This window comes from Triticum dicoccoides, chromosome 3B, assembly GCF_002162155.2.
Source record: "Triticum dicoccoides isolate Atlit2015 ecotype Zavitan chromosome 3B, WEW_v2.0, whole genome shotgun sequence".
Classification (NCBI taxonomy): Eukaryota; Viridiplantae; Streptophyta; class Magnoliopsida; order Poales; family Poaceae; genus Triticum; species Triticum dicoccoides.
The window spans coordinates 587627952-587642988 of record NC_041385.1 but is presented as its reverse complement, the minus strand read 5'-3'; the positions used below and the strand labels follow the sequence as shown (position 1 = coordinate 587642988).

Below are 15037 nucleotides of genomic sequence, written 5' to 3'. Positions count from 1 at the left end.
GATGAAGATAGAGCATAGCCAGACTATATGATTTTGTAGGGATAACTTTCTTTGGCCATGTTATTTTGAGAAGACATGATTACTTTGTTAGTATGCTTGAAGTATTATTACTCTTATGTCAATATTAAACTTTTGTTTTGAATCTTATGGATCTGAATATTCTTGCCACAATAGAGAATATTACATTTATAAATATGTTAGGTAGCATTCCACATCAAAAATTCTGTTTTTATCATTTACCTACTCGAGGACGAGCAGGAATTAAGCTTGGGGATGCTTGATACGTCTCCAATGTATCTATGATTTTTGATTGTTCCATGCTATTATATTATCCATCTAGGATGTTTTATATGCATTTATATGCTATTTTATATGATTTTTGGGACTAACCTATTAACCTAGAGCCCAGTGCCAGTTTCTGTTTTTTTCCTTGTTTTTGAGTTTTACAGAAAAGGAATACCAAACGGAGTCCAATTGACGTGTCAATCTTTGATGATCTTTTATGGACCAAAAGAAGCCCCCACAGTAAAAGAGTTGGGCCAGAAGAGTCCCGGGCTGCCCACGAGGGTGGGGGGCGTGCCCACCCCCTGGGCGCGCCCCCCTATCTCATGGATGGCTCGGAGACTCCCCTGACGTGAAACCGACGCCAAAAATTCCTATAAATACAGAAACCCCCAGAAAGAAACCTAGATCGGGAGTTTCGCCGCCGCAAGCCTCTGTAGCCACCAAAAACCAATCGGGCCTTGTTCTAGCACCCTGCCGGAGGGGGGATCCATCACTGGTGGCCATCTTCATCATCCCCGGTGCTCTCCATGACGAGGAGGGAGTAGTTCACCCTCGGGGCTGAGGGTATGTACCAATAGCTATGTGTTTGATCTCTCTCTCTCTCTCTCTCTCTCTCTCTCTCTCTCGTGTTCTTGATTTGGCACGATCTTGATGCACCACGAGCTTTGCTATTATAGTTGGATCTTATGATGTTTCTCCCCCTCTACTCTCTTGTAATAGATTGAGTTTTCCCTTTGAAGTTATCTTATCAGATTGAGTCTTTAAGGATTTGAGAACACTTGATGTATGTCTTGCATGTGCTTATCTGTGGTGACAATGAGATATTCACGTGATCTACTTGATGTATGTTTTGGTGATCAACTTGCGGGTTCTGTGACCTTGTGAACTTATGCATAGGGGTTGGCACACGTTTTCGTCTTGACTCTCCGGTAGAAACTTCCGGGCACTCATTGAAGTACTTTGTGTTGGTTTGAATAGATGAATCTGAGATTGTGTGATGCATATCGTATAATCATACCCGCGGATACTTGAGGTGACATTGGAGTATCTAGGTGACATTAGGGTTTTGGTTGATTTGTGTCTTAAGGTGTTATTCTAGTACGAACTCTAGGATAGATCGAACGGAAAGAATAGCTTCGTGTTATTTTATTACAGACTCTTGAATAGATCGATCAGAAAGAATAACTTTGAGGTGGTTTCGTACCCTACAATAATCTCTTCATTTGCTCTCCGCTATTAGTGATTTGGAGTGACTCTTTGTTGCACGTTGAGGGATTGCTATATGATCTAATTATGTTATCGTTGTTGAGAGAACTTGCACTAGTGAAAGTATGAACTCTAGGCCTTGTTTCCTAGCATTGCAATACCGTCTGTGCTCACTTTTATCATTAGTTACCTTGCTGTTTTTATAATTTCAGATTACAAAAGCCTATATCTACCATCCATATTGCACTTGTATCACCATCTCTTCGCCGAACTAGTGCACCTATACAATTTACCATTGTATTGAGTGTGTTGGGGACACAAGAGACTCTTTGTTATTTGGTTGCAGGGTTGTTTGAGAGAGACCATCTTCATCCTACGCCTCCTACGGATTGATAAACCTTAGGTCATCCACTTGAGGGAAATTTGCTACTGTCCTACAAACCTCTGCACTTGGAGGCCCAACAACGTCTACAAGAAGAAGGTCACGTAGTAGACATCAGTAAGTAATGTTTCTGCGTGATTTTTTCCAGTTAACTAGACAATTCTCCTTTTCTTAGTTAATAGAGGAAGTCATGTGGACTTTCGATGAGTGAGTGAGGCCATTTTGTTGTTTTGTTGATGACAGTGGTGGTTCCGTTGTTCCATAGTTTTGTGGAGGTACGACCATGATCATGTGTAAACTATTTATCTTTCATGTCAAATCAAACACTAATACAAAATTGTTTTTTATGAGATGTTTTATTGATGCCCAATAGCATGTGCTTTGCTTTTTCATTAGAGAAGGGGACTCGAGTTACATGTATATTGATCATATATGGAGAAGATAACTCAGAGACACATGCCTATTCACTAGCTAGAACTCCAAAGACTCTAGCCTGCAAATGATGCAGGTCCTACCATTTTTTGGATCAGCAACCACATGTTCGCTCTGACTTTGCGATCATCCATAATCTTCCGCATCATGTTTAGGAGAGGCTCAAGCAATATCCCTAAAACCTATAAGTCATATCTCGAAGCTACTGAGTAGCAACCATCTCTTGTGATCTTCCAGAGGATCCTACGGGCTCGGTGGATAATAGCATCTTCTACACCTTTTCCCATAGAAAGATGAATCCATCCATGAGCACCATGGGATTTTATGAAGACCACGCATCCATCTATTCTTAACTAGGGCCTCCTTAACTGACATGTTTGTTTCTGCTAGTCAGAGCATATACTAAGGGCGAGGTCTTTCAACGCGTGACCGTGAAGCTATTGGCCAACCCATATTTTGTCCCGACCATCATTGACGAGCTCAATATCGGTACATACAGAGAAAAACTCCATCTAATCACATGGTAGAGCAGTGGCAAATAATGGGTGCAGATCACCCCATAGTCCAAACAAGGCTAGCGACACACAAGGCTTTGTTGTAGCATGAGACGTGTTTAATACTAATCCCTACTAGCTTCTTTTGCTTGCAAATCCTTTTCCAGTTGACTAGGAATTTTCCACGACGAGCGTCCTTAGCATTATAGAGAAAGTCTCTCCTAATTTTATCCATCTCCCCTACAACCCATTTGTTAGTGATGACCCTTGTGAAAAAATGTGTTGTAGTAGAGGTTAGTGTTGAATTATTCAAAATAGGCTCCTAGAATTGTATAAGAGCTTCCATTTCCACCCTTTTAGCTTTCTTGCCATCTCATTAATAATAGGTTGCATTTCAATTCGTCTCGTCCACCACGTCAGACTGACGACTAGGTCCCACCCGAAATCGCCCGAAACCTGGTGGTTCGAGGGACGTCTCCTCCGGTAGGGGGTGTGAACGCCGCGTGCCGCCGCTTCGCTCGACGCTTGATGCCAATCAGGCTATTTAGGTCAGAAGACATCCCCCCCCCCCCAAGCCACATCCACCTCCCCCCTCTGCGTCGCCAGCCCGAGTCCATCCACCTCTCTCCCGCTCCGTCGCTCTTCCCACGCCCTTCGGTTTCGTCATGGTTCGACAAAAGATAACCACGTATGTTATGCTAATGCCGGAGCGCCGGTTTCAGATTGAGCAGGCGGGGCGCCCGAAAGTGTACGTGACAATTTGAAGGATCGAATTTGATGTGCGCCGCTATAGATGCTTTTACAACGGTACACCTCCTTAAGGGCTGGAGAAGAAGGAGCGTGTACGGTGTATCACAGACGGCGGCCCCACCTACCAGCCGCCGCCGCTCCACTCCCGGTCACCTTCCTCGAGAACACCACCAAGTCCAACCCCAAGTGCAAGAAGCTCTCCTCCCCCTCCCCAAGGATCCCGAAAGACTGCCCGAGCCCCCCTCCAATGCTCCACGGTCCACGGACATGGCCTTCCTCAGAACCCTAAACCCTCTCCTCCGTAGGAACCCCGCCCACCTGAATCCGAAGCCTCTCCTCTCCCACTACACCCTCTCCGCCCCCTTCCGCGCCGCCGTCCCTCCCGCCCCCTCCCCCTTCGCCGCCGCGGCCGCGGCCGCGCACCCCCGCGTCCTCGCCCGCCCCCGCAGCGGACCGCTGCTTCCCTCCTCTTCCCCATGGGCTCTCTCGCGGTCCGCCACGCCGTTCACAACCGCCGCCGCTTTCCGCTCGAAGCTCCACAGGGCTCGCGCCATTGCCGGCGGAGGTGCGCAGGTTCTCGCGGACGCGGTGCGGTGGGAGCCCAAGCGGGTCTACGGAGGCGAGGCTGCGGGTGCGGGTGGAGGCGAGAAGTTTCTGAATCTGCCCAATTTGGTGTCGATCGGGCGCATGGCGTCGGGGCCGCTCATTGGATGGTGAGTTCTTTACCTTCAGGTGTCACTATGCTGTCGAACCGGATGCATTAACATAGGTGCTTAAGTTTGATGGTTGGATTTCTCGATCAGAATGCCACTGCTCTGATGTTTACTTGATACTGCATTCAGTACTCACCGTGTTAATACATAGTTCAGATTTGCTAATCAGGCATGTTAATTGAATCGAATAGGAAGTGTGTGCAGGCTTGATGCCATAAATCACCATGCTCTGTTATTTTTCATAGGTGACTGCGCTTGTGCACGGGTACCTCATGAAAAAAAATCAGTCTCATGCATACTTGTTGGATTAGCACTCATTTCTGTGCAAACCAGCTATTTAAAATTATGTTGCTGCACATCTGACGATGTAGGTCTGAATGTGGTAGCCTAAAAGGAATCAAATATCTGATGCTATGTATTGTTGAGGCCTTATGTATGTCTTAGAATCAATTGTATTTCAAGTTTTACATAGGCATAGCTGATTTGCTTTTGTATGCCATATCTTACGGAACCGAGAACTTGAAATATTTACATTTCAGGAGAGCGAGAGGCTGCCAGGCTACAAATTGAGTCATGATATTATATACGACGTGTGAACTTGTTAGTTGTCACCAAGGTTGCGGGGCCTGTAGTCAAAACATGTTAACCAATCATTGAACCTTTCGTCATGTTCTCTTTGGTCATGTAAATACATGTTTGACCAGTCAGCTTTGAACCATGTTAGACAAAAGACACTGAAATGTTTTGTTCTTGTGTCTATGTGACATGATATAACATAAAGGGCTGAGTAAACCTATTGTTTGTTCTTCACATTAGAATCAGATGCACTGCTTAACCAGCAATGATTGTCAGTGTCAAATCTGAAGAAGTTGCCAGGCCGTAGGCGTATTGTTCTATACTTCAACAGTGCACTATCCTCCTGTTAGTTTTTGTGTTGTTTTGCTTCATTACAGGAGGTCTAAAATTGGGGTTAATGTCTAATTAGCTTTTTTGGATGTTCTAACAGTGATTTCGAATTATTCGGTCTCTAGGTATCAGAGCATGCAATTGCTGTCAAATAAAGGATGCCCATGTTTGTACTTTGTATATGTTGATTAATTTTCGGTTTTGGATATGTTGTCTTGCCACATAATATTTTAGACATATAGGGCCATGATTATATATATCTTTCTTATCCATGGTTCTGGTTCTGATTATTTACATATGCTATGTAGGATGATTATGAATGAATGGTATCTTCCTGCTTTTGGCACATTAGCTTTGTCTGGTGCAAGTGATTGGGTAGGATTACACCCTTCTAATATTTCGACCATACTAACACCATATGTTAAAAACCTCACTCATCATTTCTCTCTGACAATAGTTGGATGGTTTTTTAGCAAGAAAGATGGGCATCAATTCTGTAATTGGTTCATATCTGGACCCATTGGCTGACAAGGTTCAAACTTCAAATCCATATTTATAAACTTTATGTTTCTTTATAAAATTATATCTGTGCTGTTAAGCTGACCTGCGGTATTTGTTGTGTTGCTTAGGTGTTGATTTGCTGTGTTGCTGTAGCAATGGTTGAGAAGGAGCTCTTACATCGTGAGTAGCTCAGCACATATTCTCTTCATTTTTCTATCTTTGCTACACAGCTTGCTTGCATCCCCCTGTATAATGTCAATCCCAACCAGAGACATTGTGCGATACTCTGAATGTCTAAAACCATTCACCAGCTTCATCTAAGTAAAAATACAGTGATGATGATTGCTGATAGATCATTATGTTGTCCTGCTATTCTTGCCCTTAACTGAATAATTTGACGAATCAATCAATGATGTTGCACTTTGATTGCTCTGCTTGAAGCTGGCCTTGTTGGCCTGGTGGTTGCAAGAGACTTTCTCCTGGTGGGTGGGGCTTTCTACAAACGAGCATCCAGCCTAGGATGGAAGGTACTACTTGCACAAAATTAGGTATATATTTGATTTGAAGTGTTTAAATGAATTCTACCCTGATTATCCTCGCGCCAGTGGAACAGTTGGTCAGACTTTTGTAACTTAGATGCAATTCAGCGTGAGAAGGTTCAACCTCTTTTCATCAGCAAGGTATGTCACTATGTTCTCACATTATTTGATCCTGTGGACCTTTGACACATATGACAATAATTTTTTAATGCAGGTAAATACAGTATTTCAGTTGATGTTGGTTGCTGGTGCACTCCTTCAGCCAGAATTCGGCACAGAGGAGACTCAGAATTATATTACATACTTGGGGTAATCTGTTTTTCAAACTTTTGTCTGCCCTGGTATTTGTAGTTTGGTAAAATGTTTTTTTTCAATGAAATTATACTTTTATGTTGCACCAGTCAAACCACTATTTATATCAGTCATAACTCATAACCCAGAAGCATCTCCTATGTGAATTTGATAATTTCAGGAAAATAATACCAAAACAGAAGAATACTCGAACATCAATAAGTGATGATTGTTAAAAAACATAGTTTATATAAAATATTATAGAGTATTGTGCTTGCAGTGTTTCATGCTAAATATTTGTTTTATAACTGCAGTTGGCTGGTTGCTACTACAACAATGGCATCCACAGTAGGTTATGGTGTGAAATACTATCAGTTAAGACCGAGGACATGATGACAGCTGTTGCCTGCATTTTTGTTAAATACCAACCAGATTACGATTGGTGAATCCAGCAATTAGTTGTGAGAACTCAATTGTTTCCATGGACCATCCAAATTTGAAGAAATGGAAGGGTAGTGCAGTTTCTAAAAATATAGCAGCAGATGTTTGCTATACTAGTAGCCATTAGTCTAGTTCCTTACACATGGGGCCACTGACTAGAATATAAAGCTGTAGAATTTGTTGTATTTTATCCTGCAAAAAAAAAGAATTTGTTGTTGTTGTTGTTGTTGTTTTTGTTTTGTTTTTTGTTTTTGCTTAAGAATGGTTATCAAATGAATGGAGGGCAAACCGTATGCCAGTGTACATATTCTTGCAGCTCTGTACTAATTCTAATAGAATCAGGCCGTTTGGAGGTTGAGTAGACTGCAGAGGTTGGCTAGTCTTGAGGGTTGGCTAGTCATATTCCAAAGGATTTAGTTGAATCGTTTTAAGTTTTAACCCCTGCAAATGGTGAACTGTATTTTACTCGCAGGTTAAAGCCTCCTTTGGTTCGGAGGAATTTTGCAGGAATTTCATAGGATATGATTTCTATGGGGAAAATTCCTTCAGAGCCCTTTGGTTTCCTATGAAGGAATTCTTCTATCCTTCACATTTCATAGAAAAAATAAACATTAGCCTAGACTCGATGAAAAAAAAATCCTATGATGTGAACCAAAGAACATCTTTTTTCTTTTCGTATTCATAAGATTTGAGATGCATGTCATCTAATTTCCTATGATTTTTCTATTCCTATAATTTTTCTACCCATGAACCAATTGAGACCTAAAATGTAGTACTCCCTCGAATTCAACAAAGTTGTACTAAAGCTGCCAATTAATTTGGATCGGACTGTCCCAAATTATAAGACGTTTTTGGTAGGCTATCGAAATCGAGTGGATCAAGGCATTATCTTCTTTAGCTTTGTTCCTAGAATCAAGTCAGGCTGGGGCAAAGCCAGTTGGAAGCACAAAATGAGTGCTTGCCAGTCATAACCATTTTTGGATATTCAGGTTGAGTTCAATCTCGTCGATGGGTTCAATAAACGAGCCATAGTTCGTGGGAGGAGGATATGTTATTTCTGTTGGATTTGCTATGTCCCATCTAATTTCTAGTATATCATTTGATTAAAAAAAGGAAAAAAATGCATAGGTCTCGCATGAAATCAAATGATGTAGAGTTAAATGAGACTTAATTAATTCTTATCTAGATGAGAGCTGGTCGCACCTTATTTTTATCTTGTGTTTAATCCAAAGGATAATTAATAAACTCCTTATTGAAGCCTGGCAGTGGCAGGAGACATATCAGTCCGGTGGCACGCCACACCCCGAGCCTCGAACCCACCTAACCCTAGAGAAGCCCTCGGCCTCAGGTCGCCGCTGCCGTCGGCGACTCCGAGGGAGCTCTCCTCTTCCCTTGCCGGTGAGAACGGAACACCTCTCTGCCAGCCGTTTCTCGTAAGCATCTCAGATCTTTTTCTTGCCCAAAGATCCCATTTCCCCCTCTCTGTAGACACGTCGCGTTTCCCCCTGCTGATCTATGCGCAACAGCATGCCAAACTGCTTAAATCTGCCATGCCAAACTCGTCCTACGGTGAGCTCTGGTGATAATCTGGTTCTTAGATAATCCCTATTGGTGTTGGTATTAAAACCAGTGGCGGATCTAGGATTTGAAGACAGGGTGGTCCTCCTAAGAAAATTTGACATCTATGACATGTGAATTTTCTAACTAATTATCAATAATCCCACATAGAAATCCCGTATCTTCGTATCTACATACCAGATCTACAAAAGCAGTGTCCGTGGTCCTCTTCATTCTTCAGTAATTTTGCAATAATAACTTTCCTTTATCAAACATAATGACATAATTGAACAGAAATGATGTGCAAAATTATTTGCACTATGTGTTTGTTGATTCGTGTTCTGGACAGTGGATAGCACAACAAAGAACAAACTCTAAATCAATTGGGGGTTCGGCAGTGGCGACCACAAATCTGACGACCACCGGGAGTGCTGGAGACCTGAGATGTGGTCTGGGCGGCGGGCGGCGGCGGCTTGCTCCAAGCGCCGGGCGGCCAGGGCCAAGGCCGCAGCCCGCTGGGGGTCGCGGACGCGCGAAGGGTGAGGCTGGCTGCGAGGGCCAGGTGGATGGCGGAGAAGCAGGAGGGAAGAAGAGGCTCGTGGGCGTCCGGGCGAGCGGCGAGGCTGATAGGGTCGCGCGGAAGCAGCGAGGCGGGCGGGGACGGAGGCGGCTGGGCATCGTGGGCGGGAAGGCTCGATGTGGTGCAGACTTGAAGTGGTGGATGCATGCGTTGTTGCTTGTTGGGTCAAGTGTTATTGGGCTTTTCTTTTTCTCTCCGACGCATCTCTAACTGCATAGGTATAAAGGCCGGACCAAAATTCCAGGGTGGGCCGCCGCCCTGTAGCTCCGCCTCTGATTACAACGACAACAACAAAAACTCGTCATGGATTGGAAATTTGGATATCTACTATTCATTACTTGGCTAGAAAATGCTCGATGCCGAGCAAAATGTTTTACTCTGTCTATTAAATTGCTAGAGAATGTAGTGCCCTGTTGTGGTATGCAGAAAAGTTTTGGTAGGAACGCAATACACAGGGGAGGCTGGAAATTGCTCTGCTTCCCTAATTTGGTGATAAGATCGTAACCGTTATAAGAACTAACCAAACCTGCATTGCTTTCTGCGAACAACCCAGCTGAACAAGTAAAACCTTCATACTGATGCAGCATTGATAACATGGACACTTTTTGCGGCAATTGATATCTGCCCTGGGCCGGGCCTCATTACTTCATGTACTAATTGTGGAATATGTACACACATGGCAGGTTTTGAAGCCTTTAGGTAAGAAATCTGAGGTAGGGTTGCTATGGAGTCGTCAGCTGACGAGCATGCCATGGAGAGTGATACTGAGACTGAAAGTGATCTGATCAGCGAGCTGCCTGAAGACATCCTCCAGAAAATCCTGTCTTGCGTGTGGATTAGAACTGTTGTTCGCATGCGCAGGGTGTCTAGGAAGTGGATGGAACTGTGTGAAAGCCTGCAGTTCATATGCCTTGATTACAGAGATTTCGAACATTGGAAGGTCGAGAAGTTTACTCGTTTTGTTAACAACCTATTGCTTGTCCGTCGGAAAGTAGACTTGCAAACATTCCAGCTGCATTGGAATCCTCATGGTCCCCTGAACTGCAATGATGTCAGAATGTGGATTGGCTATGCGGTGAAGCATAATGTTAAAGTGCTTGACGTGAAACTTTGTCTATATGATAAGACTGTTTTACCTCCTGCCATTTTCACCTGCCGCTCGCTTCAGGAGCTAAATTTGCAGTGGGGTAATGCTCCCTACCGAGATTATGACCACACGGGACTTGTACTGCCTGACATAATCAATCTTCCTTCTCTCAAGAAACTTACTCTGCGCGACGTGGAAGTGGATGAGCTTTCTCTGAACAGATTCATTGCCTGGAGCCCTGGCCTAGAAGACTTGAATTTGATAGACTCTGCGATGCATCTTGATCTCATAGCCTCAAAAGCATTAAAAAGGCTAACCCTTGATGGCTTCCTAGATGAGTGCGATGGATTCACAATTGCTGCCCCTCATCTCATTAGCTTTGAGTGCACGGGATGTTCACTGGAAGCTATTTCCTGGAGAGACCAGCCATCTCTAGAGAGCGCACGCATAGATACTTGTGGGTATACATTTGATTGTGAATCAAAGTTCACTGGAGTTCTTAAGTATGCCAAGAAGCTTGCATTATTTGGTTCTGACATAAAGGTATGGCTTTTGAAAAGACAAGCCTGCGGTTCTATCTGTTGTTTTTTATCTTTATTTTTGCTAGAACACACATTCTTTTATTATTCTTGTTAAACTATATAAAAAATGAATTATAAAACTTCTTACATTATTCAACCGTTGCTGTTGTTTGTAGTCGTTAATGTAAAATTTATTACTACCATGTTTCCAGAACAAAATGGAAGTAAACAAAGTAGTTTTACTTAATAGTTGAAACACTTCTGCTGCAACAAAAAGGTAAAATCTAAGTGCTGGTGCTCAATGATTTGGGTGTACATTTTGTTATATTCTTGCTGCTAAAGTGGATCTGATCATTTTGAATGCAAAACCTAATATCCATGAGTTCATCATATTGCTCCATTAACTTTGAATTAGTACTAATATTTAGAGCATCTCTAGCAGATCCCGTAAAAACACCACCTGTAAAAACAGTTTACAGGTCCCCTTATAACGAATTTACGGTACCGCGGGGCATCGGGCGGAACAGATCCCATAAACCCGTACAATAAAAGTTTTTTTCTTTGTTTTCTCCTCACGCTTCTTCCCCGACGCACGCATGGACGGACTCGAACTCCGGCCGGCTGGAACGGCGCCGCTCCGGCCTGCCGCCTACTCCGGCGCCGCTCTGGCCTGCTGCCTGCTCCAGCGACTTTCCGTCGATGATCCGTCCCGCCGCATGCTCTGGCGATGCTCCGGCCAGCCGCTGCCGAGCTCCTCCGCCTGCTCGCTGCTCGCACGCGGCGTTGCCAGGCCCCCTGCTCCAGTGTTGACCGGTTTTATGGGATCCTCAAAAAACGGTTTGAATCCTCCAAATATGACAGATGGTTGCTCTAATATACGGGAACCTGTAAAAAAATATGGGGTATGCTATTTTACAGGATCTATTCGGTGTTTTTTTTTCAACCTGTACAGTAAATCTGAAGGTTTGACCGTTTTTACTGGATCTGCTAGGATGCTCTTATGTTGGTCTAAATTCTAACAAACAACTATTGGAGTTGGTTCAATATTTTTCTATACTGATCTGTTCCACAATTTGATTTTCTTACCTTTGTTATGTCCATCAAAATAGAGCACACTTTCAGTAGAAGTAAAAGTGGATCAGATATGATGGAAGCATTCAGAGTGTGAAACCTGGATATGAAATTTAATTCTGTTTGATATGGATACTTTTAAGCTTTAACCACTTAGTTACGTGCTGTGCATAAGCAGATGGAAGAGAAAAAAAATGAGCTTGAGACATTGTGTTTGATAAGCTTACATATTTTCTCAACTGTAACAAAATTGGCAGTTTTCGTTTTTTATGAGCTTACACTTAGTTATTTGGGAGGCTTTAACCACTTGCATGTTTTCTCAACTGTAACAAAATTCACAATTTTCGTAGTGGGAAATTTGGTCTGTTGACTTCTTATAGCTGAATATCAATTATCAATTATGATGCAACAGTTTTGTATTGCTACATTTTCATGATGTCTTGTCTTGTATTGCTACATTTTCATGATGCAACAATTTTGATGTTTGCACTCTTTCGTTCAAGTTAATGATACGGTGTTATCGGTATTGTAGTTGCTTTAGGTTTGTCCTAGTCATAACTCACTCGCTCACTCAATGCAAGGTTATGTTGGAAAAGGAGCTGCCAACATGTTCAGCGTTTGAAAGCCTCACAACTCTTGAGATTGGCGAATGGTTTTTAACTGAGGACTTGTACGTTGTGCTTCGCTTCCTCCAGCTTTCACCGAGGCTAGAAGAACTCACTTTGATGCATAGGCCGGTATGCTGCATGTAATATCTATTGCATTTATTATATTGAGAAGTTTTGCTAAAATATATCCTCTCCTTTTGTTTTCTGTTTATCTCTAGCTTGATGAAGGAGCGGAAATAGATTGCATGCCAATTGACGGGATGACCTTCCAGTGTCCACTCCTTGAAAGTGTTGTCATACAATGTTCAGAGGGTGATGGAAGAATCGATAAGCTGCTAAGTGTTCTGGTAGTCAATGGGATTAGTCTAGACAATATAAATATTGCCTTCTATGATGAAATTGAAAAGCGGGACCGTGCGGAGAGGATACGTGCCGACGAGGAACAGTCGAAGGAGCTGCGCATCTTTGAGAAGAGGGTGAAGAGAAATCCAGAATGGAGAGAGTATGATCCTTACGCAATGAGTGAGTCTGACAGCAAACAGAGTGATGATGGGTTCAGCGACGCATCTGATGACCCGGATGACTACTGAGGGGGTATGGCTTTCAGAGCAATGAATTTGAGAGCTTGACGCTAGAGCCCTGCAGGGTGGGTTACTGCTTTTATACCCATCCAATATTCCGTTCCTTCTGTTCTAGATGAGACCTTCATCTCTTGGATCCGTCCTCTTACTTCTGAAACTTGGTGACTTGTGGGTTATGGAGCCGAAAATCTTATGCTCCGAGCGTTTGTACTGTTTGAGCATAGTTGTGTAATGTGACATGGATACATATTGACCTGTTGTTTTGAGCATAGTTGTGTAATGTGACATGGATACATATTGACCTGTTGTCTTTGCAATTACTCTCTAGTTAGCCGCGTGGTCACTGATGGTTAGTGTTGTCCCATGCTCTAGAGTTAGCGTGAGCACTGTACGACCTTTCATGTGATGGGAGGCCTTTTCGGTTAATCGACTCTAGAGCGGAGTTATTTGCTTCCTAAGCTTTGTTCTTGGATCATCGGGGCTAGAATGATCAAAGCACAAAATGAGCACCTGAGAATAACAATTGATTTTTTTCTTGCTCAACTAATTGACTCAGGCATCCTTCATATTTTGGAATCATGCAGAGATGGTTGTTCAAAAGAATTGAATTTCATTCTCGTTGGAAGTTTTTAACAAATGAGAGATAGTTTGTGGAGGATAAGTAGATTTTTTAACTTTACCTTCTGTTTGAAGGATAACTCGGTCCTAAGAAAGCAGCTCGCTAAACTCAAGCTCGTCCTATCTGTCGACATTCTTTGCACGTGTACGAAGCAAAGTCAGGTGGAGCTACACTTACTGAAAAAGGCTTTCGCCCAGCTTTATATATAAAGCACCAATCAACAAGCATTGTATCTACAGTGATTATCTACTAATCATCTATAATATTTTGTCTATGGTGCCTGTTGCACCTCTTGGACTTGCCTCTACTATTTTACAGGAGAAGCACTGTAGCATCGCTGCCTTCCCTCCCATAAGTCAGAGGAGCTGTTTCGTATCCACCTTGCTAAGAATAGTCACTTCTTCTATTTGGTTAGGTAATAAAAGATGGTTTGACATAAGCCAATTATGTTTTAGTCTAAGAGATAAGTGGTGATAGGAATTGCACTGAGCTTTTTGGTCTAGGTGATAAGGTCACCTCCACAACTTCCAAAATTTTTCAAATTAAGCAATCCAATACGATATGAACAATAATAATTTGGAAAATAAAACTATACTTTGGCATTACATTCACACTAAAAATTTGAACAACAATACTTCAATAATATGAGCTAAACTTGAACTTCTTTACTTAGACGAGTTGCAACTATTTCCCATGGTTCAACGTTCCATTTGAACATAGAATACTAGATCAAATCTAAATTTATGTACAATCCATATTTAATCCGTCATCACTGTGAGCTCCAAACCCTCGCAAACAGGCCCGAGACACAACCACACAAATCGAAAGCTCCCGGGGAACGCCAACCGTCTAGGGTTCCCCACAAAATCAAAAGTAACAAGATTTGTTAGGATCTCGTGGGGAATCAACGAATTTCAATTTTGCTTTCATGGAATTGTAGATTGGGTGTTACTCTTGCTCTTCCTAAAAAATGGGATGGATTAAGTGGCTAGATAGGTAGGAACCGAAGTTATAAGTTTTGAATCAATGGAGGAAAGATGGATTGAGTAGTCACCTTCTTTTGGGGAAGAAGGGTAGCTTTTATAGGCCAACTCAAAATTTTCCTGTTACGTGTGCTCCTTAATTAGCGATGTCAGACTATTTGACATAATTCAGACATTCAGTGATGTCGGACTATCTGGGTCAATGCCCGACATGGTATCTAACATTACACAATGCTATGTATAAGGCCGGACATAATGTCGAACTAGCCGACATGTACAATCCGACCTGATCCAAAGAGCAAATAGAAGTGAGATACAAAGTCAGATAATATGCCTTTTTGTGTGTCTTAATGTCTAACTTAAGGGATGACTTGTACAACTCACACAAACAAGTAGAAACATGGGGCTCTTCCTCACATGGGTGTGGATGGTATTTGGTATCCCCTGTTAATATCTTAATAGTATGGCGTACCTAAGACTGAATAAACAG

At 42.6% G+C, this 15037-nt stretch overlaps 2 protein-coding genes across 4 annotated transcripts; both read left to right on the top strand.

Annotated features, from left to right (window-relative positions):
- The first annotated feature begins 3688 nt into the window (after nt 1-3688).
- Nucleotides 3689-7231, top strand: LOC119277253 (CDP-diacylglycerol--glycerol-3-phosphate 3-phosphatidyltransferase 1, chloroplastic-like). Its single transcript, XM_037558510.1, has 8 exons — nt 3689-4262; nt 5477-5543; nt 5626-5700; nt 5798-5849; nt 6111-6196; nt 6275-6349; nt 6423-6517; nt 6814-7231. The coding sequence occupies exons 1-8, from the start codon at nt 3817-3819 to the stop codon at nt 6890-6892; spliced, it is 975 nt and encodes a 324-aa protein (XP_037414407.1). The 5' UTR covers nt 3689-3816; the 3' UTR covers nt 6893-7231.
- Nucleotides 7232-8211: 980 nt separating this feature from the next.
- Nucleotides 8212-13248, top strand: LOC119277252 (F-box/FBD/LRR-repeat protein At1g78750-like). 3 transcript variants are annotated; one of them, XM_037558507.1, is made up of 4 exons: nt 8212-8338; nt 9761-10707; nt 12338-12493; nt 12583-13248. In XM_037558507.1, the coding sequence occupies exons 2-4, from the start codon at nt 9802-9804 to the stop codon at nt 12952-12954; spliced, it is 1434 nt and encodes a 477-aa protein (XP_037414404.1). In that variant the 5' UTR covers nt 8212-8338; nt 9761-9801; the 3' UTR covers nt 12955-13248. The 3 variants fall into 3 exon arrangements, with proteins under 3 accessions (XP_037414404.1, XP_037414403.1, XP_037414405.1); XM_037558506.1 differs by having other exon boundaries at nt 8225-8373; XM_037558508.1 differs by lacking the exon at nt 8212-8338 and adding an exon at nt 8416-8509.
- The last annotated feature ends 1789 nt before the right edge of the window (nt 13249-15037 follow it).

Coding starts and splice junctions, on each gene's coding strand:
- LOC119277253 (XM_037558510.1), top strand. CDS start 3,817: ATGGCCTTCCTCAGAACCCTAAACCCTCTCCTCCGTAGGAACCCCGCC. Junction 4,263..5,476: donor TCGGGGCCGCTCATTGGATG/GTGAGTTCTTTA, acceptor TATGCTATGTAG/GATGATTATGAATGAATGGT. Junction 6,518..6,813: donor AATTATATTACATACTTGGG/GTAATCTGTTTT, acceptor TTATAACTGCAG/TTGGCTGGTTGCTACTACAA.
- LOC119277252 (XM_037558507.1), top strand. CDS start 9,802: ATGGAGTCGTCAGCTGACGAGCATGCCATGGAGAGTGATACTGAGACT. Junction 10,708..12,337: donor TATTTGGTTCTGACATAAAG/GTATGGCTTTTG, acceptor ACTCAATGCAAG/GTTATGTTGGAAAAGGAGCT. Junction 12,494..12,582: donor TCACTTTGATGCATAGGCCG/GTATGCTGCATG, acceptor GTTTATCTCTAG/CTTGATGAAGGAGCGGAAAT.